The sequence below is a fragment of the Natator depressus genome, chromosome 14 (assembly GCF_965152275.1).
Source record: "Natator depressus isolate rNatDep1 chromosome 14, rNatDep2.hap1, whole genome shotgun sequence".
Taxonomy (NCBI): Eukaryota; Metazoa; Chordata; order Testudines; family Cheloniidae; genus Natator; species Natator depressus.
This window is the reverse complement of record NC_134247.1, coordinates 2,089,830-2,109,246: the sequence shown is the minus strand read 5'-3', so window position 1 is coordinate 2,109,246 and position 19,417 is coordinate 2,089,830. Positions and strand designations below refer to the sequence as shown.

Here is a 19,417-nt window from a genome sequence, read left to right as displayed (position 1 = left end):
GCTTCTGGCAGGCCCTATTGTTCAGAGGCAGCTTGCAAAGATACTCAGCACTGGTGAGGCCTCAGCTGGAGTAATGTGACCAGTTCTGAGCACCACACTTTAAGAAAGATGTGGACAAACTGGAGAGAGTCCAGAGGAGAGCAAGCAAAAGGCTTCGAAAACTTGAACTATGAGGAAAGAAAAAACTGGACACGTTTAGATTTGAGAAAAGACGACTGAGGGGGACCTGATAACAGTCTTCAAATATGTCAAAGGCTGTTATAAAGAAGATGATCAACTGTTGTCCAGGTCGACTGATGGTAAGACAAGAATAAGCTTTTATCTGCAGCAAGGGTGACTTAGGTTAGATATGGGGAAACACTTTCCAACTAGAACAATAGTTATGCTCTGGAATAGGCTTCCAAGGGAGGCTGTGGAATCCCCATCCCTGGAGGATTTTAAGAACAAGTTGGACAAACACCTGCCAGGAATGGTCTAGGTTTACTTGGTCCTGTCTCAGCACAAGGGACTGGACTAAATGACTTCTCAAAGTCCCGTCTAGCCCCACATTTCTATGATTCTACGGCAGGAGCCCTGCACAGACACCATGCAAACCATCAACTGTTACTTTTTCACCCAAAATAGAGAAAGAATGGAACCAGTGACCTCACCCACCCACCGACCCCAGGAGCCTTAATTCTAGTAAAGCTCACGCTTCTGAAAGAGGCCAGCCCAAAGAAGTCAATGAAGTCCTGTTTAAGCCATAGATTTAAATTGGGCCTTGTGCTAGCCCTCTTGTTGCCTGGAATTTTTAGAAGTTAATATTATTATAGGCTCTGACCAGATCAATTGATCTGACCAGAAGATAATAAGGTTCTTGTCCCAAAATGAGGCTATACAGAATTAAATGGAGCGAGTTCAAAATCCTGTAAGGACCCTCGGAGTATATGGCAAGCACACTCACACGGAGGGCAAAACACAGCCTTAGAGACTTTTATTAAAATGTGAAAAAGGTCCAAAAAGCTCCAAATCACAGAACCAAAAGGTAATAATACAATCCTTGGGGTATCATGCTTTTCGGACGCTCCTAGATTAGTACACTCACACCCCTCTTCGGGGACCTGGTGGTAAGAGACAAAGAACCAGCCTCGTCTCTGCAATGTTGTGAAGGCCAAGACTATAACAGAGTTCAAAAAAGAACTCGATAAATTCATGGAGGATAGGTCCATCAATGGCTATTAGCCAGGATGGGCAGGGATGGTGTCCCTAGCTTGTGTTAGCCAGAAGCTGGGAATGGGCAACAGGGGATGGATCACTTGAGGATTCCCTGTTCTGTTCATTCCCTCTGGGGCACCTGGCACTGGCCAATGTCGGCTGACGGGATACTGGGCTAGATGGACCTTTGGTCTGACCCAGTGTGGCTGTTCTTATGCCAAATGGGTCTGACGGTCCAGGTTCCTCAATGCCCAAGATTGATGGTGAATAATAAAGCTGAAGGGTCAAATGATGAGTAGCTAAGTTAACAATTGACAGCTGAAAGACTCAAAGATAAAGGAAAAGGCTAAAACTCAAAAGAAGAGGAAGAAGTAACAGAATACCACCACCACAGGGTGGTTTGCCCTTTATAGGGCCTGAGCACTATCATGAATATTCATGCTAATGCCCAACCTTCCATGCCCAAATCTAACTTCCTCACCCACACAGTATCGGGATGCACTTATTCTAACATATAGATGCTAACATATCTATACATATTAATGCCAATTATCTCATTCTCAGACCTGTCACTTCTTGCCTGAACTGGTTTATGGCTGTTTCTTCATGTTCCTGCGGTGTTCCTGTGGTCACCATTTACCACGGAGTTCCAGCTCCTATTCTTAGGTAGACATGTCTAAGGGGTGACTGTTAGGCCATTTATCTGTGCCAAAGGTCACCCAGCCTACTTCACCATACTTATGCTAACTTGCTGAAACTAATCGTACAGGACACAGACCTGTAGGTTCCTTGAGTTCCAGCCAAACATAACAGAGTAAACCAAACAAAATACAATAAAACAAATGAGCAAACCAGTAGATAACAGGCAGCATGTAATAAAGCAAACCAGCAGCCTAGCCCTATGGGCTACATGCTGCATTGGATACATTGCACCCTGCAAGTGTATTGCTCTCTGACCATCACAGAAAGCCCAGGTTTTAAGTGGGCAGCTCACAAGTCTCAGTGAAATTTGTTCAGCTGTTATCATCACATTCACTTATCTGCATACAAAAATCACAGTGCTGAAAGTTACAGATTTAATAACAACCACAAAAACCCAAACACACACCACCCCCACCACAATAAAATCAGGGAAAGTACTATGCCAGGGGCAAAAATGCATAACTGTAGGTATTTCTGCCAAAGTCATGTTACAAAATAAGTTCCCTGTTCATCCCTCCACATGTATTCTGGTGTATGACATTTCATGCCTACTGTTTTGTAAGTATTGTTTGTTGTATAATAATTTTGGGCCAGTGTTTACCACATGAATCCCATTCAAAGAACTGGAGATAAGTTACCATAAAATGTTAATTAGAATTTGGGAAATCTAATTAGGATAGTAGCTTTAAAGTTTCTATGTTCATGAGAGATTTTATTAACTCACACAAAACTGGAAACAGAGGGGTTTTTTTTAAAATGTCTGAGGATCTGAGTTAGAATATTCTGGAACTTAATAAAGCTGTCACCATTATGAAGTCACCATTAAAGAGAGAGGCATCGTGGAACAATTTTTTTTTTAAGTCCTCTGCTATAAGTTGTAATACTTGGATTTCAAATCCTCTTTTAACTCTGAGAATCTGTTTTTCCAAGCATTTAAACTTTTCAGCAATATGAGAATCGGACATTGAAGGACTTGTCCGCATGAGAAAGGTTTTGCTATCCAGAACCAGCATACCCTCCTAGTCCCGATGCAGCATAGACCAGCACAAGAGTGCTACTGCTGGTATAGCTTCTTACACTAAAAGAAAAGGAGGACTTGTGGCACCTTAGAGACTAACCAATTTATCTGAGCATAAGCTTTCGTGAGCTACAGCTCACTTCATCGGATGCATCCAATGAGCTGTAGCTCACGAAAGCTCATGCTCAAATAAATTGGTTAGTCTCTAAGGTGCCACAAGTACTCCTTTTCTTTTTGCGAATACAGACTAACACGGCTGTTACTCTGAAACCTTCTTACACTAGTTCCCCGAAGAAAGTAAGCTATACCGTCAAAAGCATTTTTTGGCTGGCATAACCATGTCTACCCCAGAGCTTTTGTTGGTGCACACACATCAGAAAGACAGAAAGTTCATATCCCTAAGCAACAGTATTATACTGGCAAAGGTTTCTAGGGTAGACCCAGCCTAACGTAGCAGCATTGGCTGACAAACCCCCTAACAAGCAGATATTGACTTTGGACAGACAGATTTTTAATCCTGAAGCTTTTCTGTATCATTTATTGATTTATTATTGCCCGAAATATATTGTTAGGGGAAGCTGTATAATTCAGTATCTCAGCGACACACACTGAGACACCATTCGCTACAAAATTTATGATGTTAAAATATGTATCAGATTTCCTTTAAAAAAATTAGTGGTTCCAGACCAGCCGTTAGTGGTTCCAGACCATAAGCAAAAAGCATTAGTAATAGCTGCCTCGTGCTGTCAATAAGAGAGAAAGCAGAGGAGTGATTTGCTTGAATCATGCTACTTGGCACCCGGTAGCCTTACCCACTCCAAAACTGCAGGGAAACATGAAGATTCCTCAAGGTCTCTGCACAGTACACAGTCCGTACCAGCGCATTCCAACATACTCACTTTCTTCTTTGAGACACCGCTTTGAGTCCCCAAGCTCTGTGATCGCAGCTCTCCTGGCTTTCCCTGTGTTTCTCTGGTCAGTGGTCGTCCATCAACAGCTGGCACTGTGAAGGCGCCCTCTACCTTCAGTTCTCTCCCACTCTCCACTTCCCCCTCAGGGACTGGAGCTGGCTTTACATCTCCACTTCCTACAACTGAGAAAAAGTTCTCTGTTAATTTTGCAGTCAGGAAACAAGGAGGAGACAAAATGTAATTCTCAACTGGAGTGGGGGAAAAGGAGGGAGAGAAATCACAAATGCTAATTAAATGCATTGACTGAGACATGAACATTGCTTCCACACCCCTTTCCGAAGAGAACACTAGAAATAACTTCAGAAGGGAGGAAAGGAGCAATGCTCAGCCCTAAACCAAGGTTAAGAGAAAAGGTCCAGTGAACATGACTAAACTGGAAGCCCCACTCTGAGACCACTTGCATCACGTTACCAAAACTGTACAAGCCGTTGAACTTATACTGCAAAAAAGGAGACTAGAGAGGGCTGGTCCTGAAAGTATATTTCAGCTCCCAGGCTGAAATCTCAAAGCATCCCTTCCTCTGTTCAGTGCAGAAATATGCCCTCCGCCTCTGTAAAAAGCATCAGAGTTACAGAGCTGGCTGCACCTTAAAGCTAATAGTTCCAGCATTGTCTCTTAATGACTCTTAAGTGTTGGCTGATAGGTGGCTATCTTTCTCCAGCCATTCTTCTCCTTCCTGCCTACATTTCAGAGAGCCCCCTATTGACTTAAAGGAATATATTCATACAGCAGACATCCCAATAACCAGGCCAACATATAGTATCCGTAAATTTTGACAGGGCAGCTCCAAATCTGTTACAGGAGGCACAGGAAGGGAAAAAGGTCCATAAGAAAGTAAGAAAAACATATGACGAAACATGATATGATTTGCAATCAAACCAATCTGTGTGTGGATGACAGGGTCAGACACATGGCACAAGAAAACTCTTCAGAGCTATCCTTTGCCCACACTTCTGCCCATACTGCCATCCCACCACGCAGATGCTGCCACAGCACGAGAGCTGCAGATTCTAGGGGAGGAACTGATTCTGGTAGCGGACAAGTAGTAAATCAACACTGTCACCTATCCTGCCAGATACTTGCTTATAGCAGCTGGGTTTCATAGTGCTTTTGTGCTCAGGGTATCATTAACTTGTGTATTTTTCACATTTTTTTACCTGCCTTTGCCAACATGTCATTCCAATCATCTTCAATTGCTCTCAACTCCTTCCTTTTTCCTCCAGGAATCCCCCCCCTTTTGGCTTCCCATATGTGCCATGGCTTTATGCAGTATCATCTTGAGTGGTGCATTCACCATTGTATCACACATGTTACCAGTTTGCTCCTGCATAATCCTCAGGGCAGAACTGTGGAGTGTGAAGTGAACAGGGCCGTGGTGTGCGCACGTGGGTATGAAAGACAAAGCCAACAAAGCCCAGGAGCTTATCTATCCCCTCAGAGAACAGGAAGAACGTAAATAAATCACAAGAGCCAAAGCATAAAATCTCCTCTCCCTTCGCAAAAAAAAACAACAACAAGGAAACAAAATACAATGCAAAAAAAAAAAAATCTAAAAAATAAAATGGTGGTTTTAAATAACAAATGTAATATAGAATGTGGCCTGCAAAGTAGGTGGGATAGAAATCACAGTTGTGCCCTTGTTCGCTTCTTTATGATGCATGAAAGGGGCAGGAAAGGATTTGAGAAATAATTCCACTTGTGTTTTACATTACCAACTCAAGTCCTGTGACCCTGTCTAGGCTGAAAGTCTTGTTATGTAGGGCACATAGCTCTATAGTAGTGTAAGTATGAACTTAAATCTAATAAATGTATTTGAGCATAAGCTTTCATGAGCTACAGCTCACTTCATCGGATGCATCCAATGAAGTGAGCTGTAGCTCACGAAAGCTTATGCTCAAATAAATTTGTTCGTCTCTAAGGTGCCACAAGTCCTGCTTTTCTTTTTGCGAATACAGACTAACATGGCTGCTACTCTGAAACCTTAAATCTAATGTATTTTTTAATTACTTTATATTAACAAGTATCAGAGGGGTAGCCACATTAGTCTGTATCCACAAAAACAATGAGGAGTCCGGTGAAACCTTAAAGACTAACAGATCTCTTAAGGTGTCTTTTAGGTGCCACCAAATTCCTCATTGATTTTATATTAACAGGATCTCAAAAACAGCTTTGAAGCAGTTTTGTCTTTGGGCTTTGTTAGAGCAAGATGACCTTTCACTCAGTTCACCTAGTCAAACCACAGGTGATAGTTCTGTAATTTCTTACTGTGGGTTGTGAGGCCCTAAGGCCTGGCCTATGCTACAGAGTTAGGTTGATGTAAAGCAGTTTACGTTGACATAACTCTGTAAGCATCTATCACGGAGTATGGGGGAGTCCAGGCCCTGCACCCCTCTTCCTGGGATTCACTGAGACTCTCAGCCAGCCAGTAAAACAGAAGGTTTATTGGACAACAGGAACACAGTCCAAAACAGAGCTTGTGGGTACAACCAGGACCCCTCAGTCAAGTCCTTCTGGGGGAGCAGGGAGCTTAGACCCCAGCCCTGGGGTTCCCTGCATTCCTCCACCCAGCCCCAAACTGAAAACTAAACCCCCCCAGCAGGGTCCCTTCTGCAGCCTCTGTTCACATTCCCCGGCAGAGGTGTCACTTCCCCCTCCCCCTCCTGGCTCAGGTGACAGGCTCTCAGGTCTCCCATCCCCAGAGCACATTCCCAGGTCAACACTCCCCTCTCCCTGCTGCGTCACATCGTCACAGCATCTACACTAAAATGCAGTAACTGGTCCACTACACCGACTTAGTAACTCCACCGCTACAAGAGGCATAGCACCGAGGCTGTTGTAGTTAGGTTGATGCAGTGTCAGTGTAAACACTGTTTTGCTTACATCGACTGTTGCTGCCTTTCAGAAGACGCCCAACAATGCTCCACACTAACGTTAAATCGGTGCAAGCGCTCCTGATGAGGACACATGCTACTGACACAAGGAGCGTAGTGTGGACACGCAAAAGCAATTTAATTACTGAGGGACTGTAAGTCAACAAAACTTAGGTTGACTTAATTTTATAGAGCAGACTTGCCCTAAGTGTCATTGCTGAAATGTGAGGTTTGACTGAGTAAGGGACACTGACAATTGTGTAGATCAAATGGCAATGGGCTATAAGTGAGGTCCAAGGAAGTGGCTAGGCCTTAAGGTCCAGAGACCCATCTGTAAATCCCTAACTATTAACCCAGATAAGGAGTTGTAACTGTTTTGATGGAGTCATCTCCTGTTGTTCCCCTGCTCTCACCTTCTTGGGAGAAAAACACAGAATTGTGGCCTCAGACACATGCAGTGGAGAAACGTCCCTTGGAGGGAGGGCCTCAAAAGTGAACCAAAGGTTAAGCTTGATCACGCTCTACCAGGATTGCACAATGCAGTTGGGGTGCAAAGCTGCAATACCCTGATTCACTTGCAAGATTTCAGGCAAGGGACGGAGGAGTGTTAGCAGCTCAAATTGCAACCTCAAAAAGTCCAGGTAAATGAGCAAGAAGTGGACTCAATCTACTTTCTTATTGAATTATTGATTTTAACTTACGCTGTTAATTCCTTGATTAATTCATCTGATCACCACTGTAACTTCAATTTAATTATTGCATTGTTTAGTGTTGTAGGGAAGTTAGCTTTACATTTGCCTGTTTGTTTCTCATTACAATTCATAAAACATACACTGAATTGGTTTTGTCTCCTCAAATTGTCATGACATCTAAACAACCTTAAAGCAGAAAGATCTGAATGAAAACACTGATAAGCCATTTGGCTCAGGCCTGAATTAAACCCCATTACCATTTTACCCTATTGATGATAACCAGACAACTAGCGCACAGGTGAGATCCGTTTGCTACAGACTGAAAGCTGAGCGAGAAGGGATTTTCAATTAGACTGCTCACAATAGTGTGTGTTTTATTAGCACCTATTTAACTTCAGTGATTATTTAACATTTGGAAAAGGAAGGTGCTTAAAGATTCAGCACCTGCCGCCCGTTCAGTTTAAGGCATTAGAGCTCTTTGCATACTCCTGCCAAACCAATGAAGAGCAGCCTTGACACTCCAAATATTTCTAAAGTAAAAAGCAATCAGGAAATTTCAGAAACAAAAACAAAAGAACATAAGAATGGCCATACTGGGTCAGACCAAAGGTCCATCTAGCCCACTATCCTGTCTTCCAACAATGGCCAGTGCCAGGTGCCCCGGAGGGAATGAACAGAACAGGGAATCATCAAGTGATCCATCCGCTGTTGCCCAATCCCAGCTTCTGGCAAAACACCTCAAACTAACATTTCAGGCCTCCTTTATCCACCATAACAAAGCAGGAAACAGAAAAAAAACAATTAAAAAAAATCCTTTTTTTGCACAGTGTCCAACACAATACACATCGAAGGATGCTACTGCAATAAACAACAATAATAATGACATCCATAAGGTAGAGCAGGGTCAGCAACCTGCGGCACACGTACCGATTTTTACTGGCACGCTGCTGCCAGCCGGGGTCCCAGAAGCTGCCTGCTGCTGGCCTGGGTGAACGGAACCCCAGGCCAGCAGCAGGTTGAGCGGGACCGGCAACCGGGACCTTGGCTAGCAGGAGCCAGCGGATGGAACCCCAGACTGGCGGCAGGCTGAGCGGCTCAGCCCGCCGCCGGTCTGGGGTTCTGTCTCCCGGTGTAGTGTATGAAATGTCTCCCCGTAGGAATGTGCTAATTACAGTGTACTACTTACGGCTGCCAGTCCTGGTGCTCCGCAAGAAGCACATTCCTAAGGGGAGAAATTTAATACACACCTGGGTAGGGAAGGCTGTGCCTCCCCAAACAGCCCGCCCCCTATCCACCCCCTCCCACTTCCCACCCCCTGACTGCCCCCCTCATAACTCCTGACCCATCCAACCCCACAACTCCTTGTCCCCTGACCATCCCCTCCTGGGACCCCCCACCCCCTGACTGCCCTCCTCAGAACCCCCAACCCATCCAACTTCCCCTGCTCCTTGTCTCCTGACCACCCCCTCCTGGGACCCCCCACCCCATCTGCCCCCCCCCGGGACCCCACCCCCCTATTCAAGCCCCCCTGCTCCCTGTCCACCCCGACCCCTATCCACACCCCCAACCCCTGACAGGCCCCCCCTGGGACTCCCACGCCTATCCAACCCCGCTCTGGTTCCCCACGCCTATCCAACCCCCCGTCCCTCATCCCCTTACCATGCCGCTCAGAGCACCAGGACTGGCAGCTGTAAGTAGTACACTGTAAGTAGCACGTTCCTATAGGGAGCAATTTAATACACTACACCCGGCCCCGCTCAGCCCACTGATGGTCTGGAGTTCTCAAAATATGTTCTCTCACCCCTTATCAAAAATTACACTACAATTAACTTAAAAACTTTGTTTGTGTATTACAGTAATAGTTAAAAAATGTATAATGTTAATAAATACATAGGTTTGATGAAACAAAGTAGTTGTACTTATATGCCTGTGCTTAATTTGTGTTTTCGATGATTTACCTTCTAAAAAAATCTCGCATGTCTTGCACCCCCAGGAAGGGTGGCTCGCACCCCCAGGTTAAGAACCACTGCACTAAACTGATAAGAGCTGCATTTTAATTTAATTTTAAATGAAGCTTCTTAAATATTTTAAAATCCTTGTTTACTTTACATATGACAATAGTTTAGTTATATAATATATAGACTCATAGAGAGAGCTTCTAAAAATGTTAAAATGTATTACTGGCACGCGAAACCTTAAATTAGAGTTGTCAAGGTTCCTTCCCCACTCTGAACTCTAGGGTACAGATGTGGGGGCCTGCATGAAAACCCCCTAAACTTATTTTTACCAGCTTAGGTTAAAACTTCCCCAAGGTACAAACTATTTTACCTTTTGCCCTTGGACTTTATTGCTACCATCACCAAGCGTCTCAAAGATATATAACCAGGAAAGAGCTCGCTTGGAAACGTCTTTCCCCCCAAAATCCTCCCCAAACCCTACACCCCCTTTCCTGGGGAAGGCTTAATAAAAATCCTCACCAATTTGCATAGGTGAACACAGACCCAAACCCTTGGATCTTAAGACAATGAAAAAGCAATCAGGTTCTTAAAAGAAGAATTTTAATTGAAGAAAAAAAGTAAAAGAATCACCTCTGTAAAATCAGGATGGTAAATATCTTACAGGGTAATTAGATTCAAAACATAGAGTATCCCTCTAGGCAAAACCTTAAGTTACAAAAAGACACAAAAACAGGACTATACATTCCATTCAGCACAGCTATTTTATCAGCCATTTAAACAAAACAGAATATAACGCATCTCTAGCTAGATTACTTACTAAGTTCTAAGACTCCATTCCTGTTCTGTTCCCGGCAAAAGCATCACACAGAGAGAGTCTTTGTTTCTCCCCCCCCTCCAGCTTTGAAAGTATCTTGTCTCCTCATTGGTCATTTTGGTCAGGTGCCAGGGAGGTTATCCTAGCTTCTTAACCCTTTACAGGTGAAAGGGTTTTTCCTCTGGCCAGAAGGGATTTAAAGGTGTTTACCCTTCCCTTTATATTTATGACAAGAGTGAATAAATGAAGACTTGGCACACCTCTTCTGAGGTAGAGACAGGGCAGGCAACTTGATTCTCACCCTGCCCATTGTCAGATGGGGGATTCCCAGGGTTGGGGAAAAGGGTCCCACACACCCCTGCACAGACTCCAACTCTCTCTCCATGAGACCAGAGGTAACCCTTGGAACAAGTTCCATGTTTTACAATAGCACAACGCTTTTATCCAACCCAGCAAAGCGAGGAGCAGATCCAGGTCAGGATCTCTAGCAAGGGTTACACCAATTCCCTTGCCCTGATACAGCACGCAGCTCGCCCCTACCCCCACACCTAGCCAGACATGCACAAACTCTCTGCCTTGTGTCCATGCAACTGCACCACCCTTAGGTCAGTCCAACCTGTCCGTGCCCTCTGCTGCTTGCTGCTTGGTATCAGCTGGCCTGGAAGCTCCAGCCTGTGCATCCCTAACAGTCTCCTTTTGTCTCTCCTCCAAGCAGCTCCTAGTTCAGCTCTGCCTGCCTCCATCTGGGTGTCTCTCTGCCTCCTTGGCTCAGCACTGCTACTTTTCCCGCTGCTCTTTCTTTGTTCTCTCTACAAGTCTTCCCAGTTCCTGGGCTTGTCCGTTCCTGCTCCCCCCCGGCCCTCCTCCACCTGCTCATTGGCTCAAACCCTCCCATGTGGTCCACAGTTATGTCTGTGTCCTTGTTCTGGAGTGGCACTCAACCCCCAGCCAGTCTGGTTTGTGCAGCAATTGCAGGGGGGGGGGTGGTCACCTCAGGTACCTCCCCCATGCTCTGCTCTTCCCCAGCCATGGGAACAGATTTGGGTGCCTCCCCCGACCTCCTCACTCTGTTCGTCTCTTGCTTTGGGACCAGGGTCAGGGTCAGGTTCTTCCAGTAGGGATCCCCCACCCATGTGAGCCACCCCACCAGTGGGAGCCCAGTGACTCTTTCCAGACCTGCCTCCTGGCTACTAGGACTAGGAGGTCCTCACCCCTCCCTTTTTGGGCTCAAAGTGGCAAGGCCCGAGCATGTTCCAGTGGACCCCACCTTCTCCGATCTATCTGTCAACTCTGCTCAGATCTGGTATACCAAACATATGGGGTATGGGATCCCACAGGCAATGTCTGATTCGGGGACCCAGGCTGCATCCAGTTTAGAACACCTCTGCTGCTGAAGTACTATTTGCATGTCATCATGTGTACATGTCACATAACTTCGCCTCTTTGCAATATCCTACAGTCAGCCAAGCAGTAAACCCAAGTTACCCCCATCCTCCTACCTTTTTCCATACTCTGTGTGCTGATGTGGGGGACCAGCCTGAACCCACAACTGCTGCAGAAGTTGGGAGAAGCATCTTGAGAAATGTAGTCACATTTAGGGCACTTCATACCTGCACCCTGCCACCTCAGGAAAAAGTTTTATGCCGCCTGTTTCAAAGCAGGAAGAGAGACACACACAAATGGTTAAGAGAGACAGCAAAACATTGATTCGTTATTAGTGACCCTGGGCCCTTGCTAAATTTCACCCTCAGGACACTAAGAAAATGTGAAAGCTACAGAGGTCAGATAGGCAATGTTTCAAGGCCCCACAAACCATTACTTGGGCATAAAATGAAACAATCTCCCTGCTTCCCACACCACACAAGCAACAGAGACTTCAGTTGTTAAGTTCATTTATTTAAAAAAGCAAGTGCAAATATTTCAAGCAAAATAAATTAATGAAAACCGTTTTAAGAGCCTAAATCATTCACGGTATGTGTGCATACAGACTTAACAAAAATACAGATTTGTAAAACGTAACCCACTATTTCCTTTCCTTTGTGTGCATGTGGTAACAAGATAATTGTACATAAAATAAACAAACGGCAAAACACACACAGCTTCCTCCCCCCCACCACCTCTTTTCCCCTTAACTTCGCTTATTTGCCTTTGGTGACATTTGCTGTAGAGTCAGTTTTGCCTGTTTGCATTATTTTTGCAAAACAGCAACATGGGAGAGAAAAATGTTTTAAAAGCTAGGGAATGCAATTATAAAGCCAGAAAAACTGACAGGGAACTCTGGACTGAAGCTAATTTTTATACTTTTTTTTTCTTTTAAAGAAAAAGAAAAAAAATCATTAGAAACCACACTGATGGAGTCACTTTTTTGGGGAGCTGTAAGTCCCACCAATACTGAGCTTTGAACCTGGTATACCCTCTTTCTGGAGGATTACCGTTAAAGAAGGCTCTGACTAAAAAGGGGATAAGGAAGTATCCAAACTGCACAGTGGCTTACTGTCTTTGTCAGTTGCCTCTTGCCTTGAGTAAAAGCCAGATTTTCAAAGCGCCTCAGCACCCAGCATCTCCACTTATTTGGGTGCCTAAAGGAGAGCTGAATTCTTAAATTGAAAATCCAGCCCTAAATTCTTTGGAGCTGGGACTGGCTTGTTGTCGTGTGTGTGTGTGTGTGTGTGTGTGTGTGTGGAGCTGGGACTGGCTTGTTGTCGTGTGTGTGTGTGTGTGTGTGTGTGGAGCTGGGACTGGCTTGTTGTCGTGTGTGTGTGTGTGTGTGGAGCTGGGACTGGCTTGTTGTCGTGTGTGTGTGTGTGTGTGGAGCTGGGACTGGCTTGTTGTCGTGTGTGTGTGTGTGTGTGTGTGTGTGTGTGGAGCTGGGACTGGCTTGGTGGGTGTGTGTGTGTGTGTGTGTGTGGAGCTGGGACTGGCTTGGTGGGTGTGTGTGTGTGTGTGTGTGTGTGTGGAGCTGGGACTGGCTTGTTGTCGTGTGTGTGTGTGTGTGTGGAGCTGGGACTGGCTTGTTGTCGTGTGTGTGTGTGTGTGTGTGTGGAGCTGGGACTGGCTTGGTGGGTGTGTGTGTGTGTGTGTGTGTGTGTGGAGCTGGGACTGGCTTGGTGGGTGTGTGTGTGTGTGTGTGTGTGGAGCTGGGACTGGCTTGTCGTCGTGTGTGTGTGTGTGGAGCTGGGACTGGCTTGGTGGGTGTGTGTGTGTGTGTGTGTGTGTGGAGCTGGGACTGGCTTGGTGGGTGTGTGTGTGTGTGTGTGTGTGTGGAGCTGGGACTGGCTTGGTGTGTGTGTGTGTGTGTGTGTGTGTGTGTGTGTGTGGAGCTGGGACTGGCTTGGTGTGTGTGTGTGTGTGTGTGTGTGTGTGTGTGGAGCTGGGACTGGCTTGGTGTGTGTGTGTGTGTGTGTGTGTGTGTGGAGCTGGGACTGGCTTGTTGTCGTGTGTGTGTGTGTGTGTGTGTGGAGCTGGGACTGGCTTGTTGTCGTGTGTGTGTGTGTGTGTGTGTGGAGCTGGGACTGGCTTGTTGTCGTGTGTGTGTGTGTGTGTGTGTGTGGAGCTGGGACTGGCTTGTTGTCGTGTGTGTGTGTGTGTGTGTGTGTGTGGAGCTGGGACTGGCTTGGTGGGTGTGTGTGTGTGTGTGTGTGTGTGTGTGGAGCTGGGACTGGCTTGGTGGGTGTGTGTGTGTGTGTGTGTGTGTGTGGAGCTGGGACTGGCTTGGTGTGTGTGTGTGTGTGTGTGTGTGGAGCTGGGACTGGCTTGGTGTGTGTGTGTGTGTGTGTGTGTGGAGCTGGGACTGGCTTGGTGTGTGTGTGTGTGTGTGTGTGTGTGTGGAGCTGGGACTGGCTTGGTGTGTGTGTGTGTGTGTGTGTGTGTGTGTGTGGAGCTGGGACTGGCTTGTTGTCGTGTGTGTGTGTGTGTGTGTGTGTGTGGAGCTGGGACTGGCTTGGTGTCGTGTGTGTGTGTGTGTGTGTGTGTGTGGAGCTGGGACTGGCTTGGTGTGTGTGTGTGTGTGTGTGTGTGTGGAGCTGGGACTGGCTTGTTGTCGTGTGTGTGTGTGTGTCTGCACCGCACCCAGCGCCACGGGCCTGGGGCTTCAGGCATATCGCTGCGCTGCAAACAGTAAAGCGGCAGACGAAGGAGAACCACAGGCTTGGCCTCACGCTGGACAAAGGCACCTGGCACCAGGCGTGGAGGGGCCGGCTGCCCCTGGGAGGCCCGAGGTGGCCGGGTGGGAGCCGGGCAGGGGCGCGCTGGACCGAGGAGGGAGGCACGCAGGGGAAGGCCCCGGCCACGACACCTGCCCCAGGCCAGGCGGACTTACCCAGGGCCCCCCAGCCAGACTCCCCCGGCCCAGGGCAGCAGGGTCGCCCCGCTGCTGCCAGCGCCTCTCTGGGGCAGGGGCGTGGGGGGGGGGGCCCAGCCAGCCCTGCACAGGGGAGGGGGCCCCCCTCCCCTCAGCCCCCCCATGCGATGCGCCGCCCCCACCCCTCACGAGCCCCGTACCTGCAGCCTCTCCTGCCTGAGGGGGTGGGGAGGCCGGCAGGGGGCGGGGCCGGCATGCAGATCAGCCTGCGGATCGGCCGGCAGCCCCTCCCGCGCCCGCCGGGCGCATAAAGAGAAGCTTCCTCCCGGTCCCCGAGCGCCCATGCTAATGAGCTCAGCCGCTCGGCCAATGGCAAGGCAGGGAACGCTCGCTGTATGCAAATTGCGCCCCCCGGGAAAGCGCGAGGCGGAAGGAGCCGCTTCCTGACTACAAGTCCCAGGGTGCATCGGGCTGGGATTTACCGCGGCTGCCCCCCGCCGCCTGCCCCGGGGGGCGGCGAAGGGGCAACGGCGGAGCCTGCCCGCGCCCCCCCGCGCCTGCCCCTGCCCGCGGGAAAGCAGCGGCCCGGCCACGCCCCCGCGAGGCGCATCACCCAGCCCCGCCCACCGGGCAGGGGAGCCCCCGGGGTGCGCACAGCGCCCCCCCCCAGCCGGGCCCCTCCCGCCCGTGCAGGGGGCGCGGGGACCCCCACCCCCAGCCAGGCCCCTGGCGCGGCAGCGGGGTAGGCGGGTCCGCGCCCTCTGCAAAGCCCCGAGCCAGCGAGAGCCCCCCCTTTCCCCCCCACGAGCTCCGGGGCGTCGGGCTCCTGCACCCCCGCGCTGAGCTCGGCCGCCGAGCCCGGGCCGAGCTCCCCGGGGGCCGAGCCCCGCGCTGGGGCCGCTGACCTGAGCTCCGCGCCGGCTGCCGCTGCCCGGGGACCCGGCAAAGTTTCTGTTTCTGCGAGTGCGCGTCGCCGGAGAGCCCCGAGTTTCGCTTTCCAAACGTCAGCGCGGGGCAGCCCCGGGCGCCCCGGCCCGGCCCGAGGGGCTCAAACCCGCTCCCCGCCCGGCGCAGGGCTGGGCTGCCGGGCAGCGACGCGCGCCCTTCGGCGGTGGCCGGGCGGAGCTGGCTCCCCGCGCCCGAGCCGGCTGGAGCCCGGCGCCCGCCCTGCCTGAGCCCGGAGGGGGAGACGCAGGGCTCCTGTCCTGGCGACCCTGCCACAGTCCCGGGCAGTGGGGTGCCCAGTGCCTAGGCACACGAGTAGGAGCGGCGGGCCCGGTCCCACAGCAGGCGCTGGGCACGCCCAATTTTCGATGTATGTAGCGTCCAAGGCCCTGAGCCTGCTAACACTGATGTGTGAGACACAGGGGGGTGAGGTAATAGCTTGTTTTGGACCAATTTCTGTCCACACAGAGCTCTTCTCCAGGCCTGGAAAAGGGATTGGGAGTATGTCTACCCTTCAATCACTACAGGGGCGCAGCTGCCGCGTTTCGGTGTAGACACTATGGATGCCTAGGAGAGGGCATCTCCCGTCAGCATAGGCCAGGGGTTCGGGTACCCCTGGGGGGATATCAGCTCATCCAGATATCTGCCTAGCTACATAAAAAGCACTAGCAAAGTCGGTACAAACTGAAATCTTATACGGACAATGATTTGTTTATACCGTTCTATATAGGGCACACTGAAATGTAGGTTTCAGAGTAGCAGCCGTGTTAGTCTGTATTCACAAAAAGAAAAGGAGGACTTGTGGCACCTTAGAGACTAACCAATTTATTTGAGCATAAGGTTTCGTGAGCTACAGCTTATGCTCAAATAAATTGGTTAGTCTCTAAGGTGCCACAAGTACTCCTGTTCTTTTTACTGAAATGTAGGTACATTATTTATATTTCAGTTGATTTATTTTATAACTGGTAAAAATGAGAGTCGATAGTTTTTCACTAATAGTGCGCTGTCACACTTTTTTGTATTTTTAGGTCTGATTTTGTAAGCAAGCAATTTTTAAGTGAGGTGAAAGCTGGGCGTACACAAGACAAATCAGACTCCGGAAAGGGGTACCATAGTCTGGAAAGGTTGAGAGGCACTGACATAGATAATCCACCTCCCCACTGGGGTTCACGCAGTTCAGATACATCTCTCAGGGCAGGTCTACACTTCAAATGCTGCAGGAGCACAAATGCGCCGGCGCAGCTGCAGTGCTGTAGGGCTTCAGTGAAGACCCTCGTTAACCAACCTGCGTGAGAGGTGATAGCTAGGTCCGCAGAAGAAGCCATCCTGTCAACAGAGCGCTGTCTACACTGGGGGTTAGGTCGGTACAACTGCATTGCTCAGAGGTGTGGACTTTTCACATCCCTGAGCGACAGAGCTATACCACTGTAAGTTTATAGGATAGAACTGGCCTCAGGGGTGTGGATTTACCCCTGAGAGAGAGAGCTATACCCATGTAAGTCCCTAGTGTAGACCAGGCCTCGGACTGTCACAGCTGCTGCAACGGGTTGTTTAGCATAAGTGGTTAGCAGATATTCTAAGAGACCATTCCATGTGAAATGACCCATTAACACCTCTGCAGTCATAGAACAGTCGGGGCGGGGGAGGGGGGAACCTAACGGGTTGCAGATTATTGTAATAAAGCCAGTGTCTTCCCAGGTTTTGTGTGTGACCTTGGACCTCCCTGTGTCTCAGTTTCCCATCTGTAAACTGAGGGGTGGTGTGATAAGTGCATGAAAGATTGTGAAAAGCTTTGAGATCTTCGGGTGCATGAGGAGACTAAAGGTTTTGAATAGCTTCTTGGTCACGCCTTGGTCAGGCTGCACATCTGTGCTAGTTTGAGTAAAGCATCATTTGTGATGTAGATGTACTTACAGGGGTGTCTCCATATCTCCCAGGCCAGGCGGTGCCTTCTGGCATCCTACCCATCCCTGCTGCATGGCCCTGACCTTCCCCAGTGTCTAGCCTCGTTTGCCTGGGGGAGGAGATAGCTGATTTCTTTCTCTTATCCCCTCCAAAGAGCTCAGGGCCCTTCTCTCTGTCCGGAATGCAGCTCATGCCAGCCTACGCTTGCTTGCTGATGGGCTCAGCAGCCCTGCAGGCACATCTAGTTTGCCATCTCTGGGAGTGGCAGACAACAATATACAACCAGGGGGCACGCTGTGGGGAATGGGTCAGAGACCCCCTTTCCCTGCTCTAAGTGTGTTAGTTTACAGCTGGTACAGTTGGGTGCATCTAACAGCCAGACACCCCCAAAAATCCTCTACCCTAGAAATATCCATAAAAACAACCCCCACTGCTCGGGTGACCAGTTTGCAAGTGTGAAAAATCGGGGCGGGGGAATAGGCGCCTATATAAGACAAAGCCCCAAATATCGGGACTGTTCCTATACAATCGGGACATCTGGTCACCCTATCTGCTGCAGGCAGATACACCCTGTCCCATTCTGCCTCTGCAGCCCTTGGGGAACAGGGAAAACTTCTGCCAAATCCTTCCTCGCTGGAGGGAGAAACGAAAGAAGCTCTCACCAGAGGGTGCCTCTGGGACTTACAACTCACTCTGCATCCGATGAAGTGAGCTGTAGCTCATGGAAGCTTATGCTCAAATAAATTTTTTAGTCTCTAAGGTGCCACAAGTACTCCTTTTCTTTTTGCGGTTACAAACTAACACGGCTGCTGCTCTGAAACTCTCTGCTTTCAGTTTCATTTCTCTGCTGCCTGCTCAGACGGTGTTGTATGCAGGGTTGTTGTGGGCATGTCGGCCCCAAGATATGAGAGGGACAAGGTGGGGGAGGTCATATCTTTTATGGCACCAACTCCTGTTGGTGAGAGAGAGAAGCGTTCCAGCCACACAGAACTCTTCTCCAGGTCTGGGAAAGGTCCTTTGAGCATCACAGCAAATGCCGTGTTCCTCATCCGGTACACTAAACATCCCAATTACAACGGTGGGGGTGAAACCAAACAATCACAACACTCTCGAATGAGCTCAGATGGGAAAATGATAAAAGACAGGAGGGGGAACACTTTCCACAAAGCGATCACTCTATGTCTAACTTATCAGTCCTCATCCTCAAAGGAAACCCGCACAAGGACCACTCTTTCCCTCTGCAGGCTGGTATTATGCATATACCAACCCTTAGGCTCCTTAAGTGAGTCAGGGGACAGAGTAGAATTACCTGTGGCTATATCTCTGGAAATAGTCCCCACAGTTAAGCTCTGGTTCTGGGGTTCAGGTCCCTCCCACCTGTCTGTACACCCCACTTCCTTGTACTTGAGTGCCCAGGCCCTCAACTTCTGGACACAGTGCACACAGATTTGCTGCCTCCAAGGAAGCAGAGTCCCCCAGTTCACTAGCTTTGTCTCCGCTCAACACTCTCCTTAGCACCCGGCATGTAGTTGATAAACACGTTTACTGACAAAGTTTAAGACAGAGAGTCAAATAGAAGTAAGTCTAAGGATTAAAAACTCCTGGTTACAGATAAATGAAAAATCTAAAATGCAAGCTAGAGCCACTACTTATAACTGAGTTCCTTTCCTGTCTCATGAAGTAATTCTCACCCAATAGTCAGTCCATACAGCACTTGGCCAGTCGAGAGCTGGCGTCCACGTTTCTTGAGACAGCCACCCTGGCAGAGTGTCCCCTCTGTAATGGATGCCATCTGTGGCCTTCTGTATTCTATTATACAGTTCCAGACCTTTTGTCTCTTTTCCTAACCTGGGACATTTTGTCACCGTTTGCCCCGAGGTTCCCCCCTTTTGTGCTCTGTAAAGGGCCTGAGCCTGCCCCTTTTCTAGACTGTAAAAGCTTGGCTGGGCTGAGAGATGCCAGTTGTTCTCCCTCTTCACTGAGTTCGCTCCGAAAACCACCTCAGCCTAGGTGAGCAGTTTCCCCTCCAGCAGCTTTGGAACACAACA

General features: G+C 48.9%; 1 protein-coding gene across 1 annotated transcript in view; it reads right to left on the bottom strand.

Moving 5' to 3' along the window:
• RNF213 (ring finger protein 213) overlaps positions 1-15,549 on the bottom strand; it is a 95,230-nt gene extending 79,681 nt beyond the window's left edge. Inside the window, exons 1-3 of the mRNA XM_074971478.1 lie at positions 15,425-15,549; positions 11,719-11,866; positions 3,814-4,007 (exon numbers count right to left, since the gene is read on the bottom strand). Coding sequence (XP_074827579.1) covers positions 3,814-4,007; positions 11,719-11,827 — 303 coding nt within the window. The 5' untranslated portion in view covers positions 11,828-11,866; positions 15,425-15,549. The remainder of the gene's footprint in view (positions 1-3,813; positions 4,008-11,718; positions 11,867-15,424) is intronic.
• Positions 15,550-19,417: the final 3,868 nt, after the last annotated feature.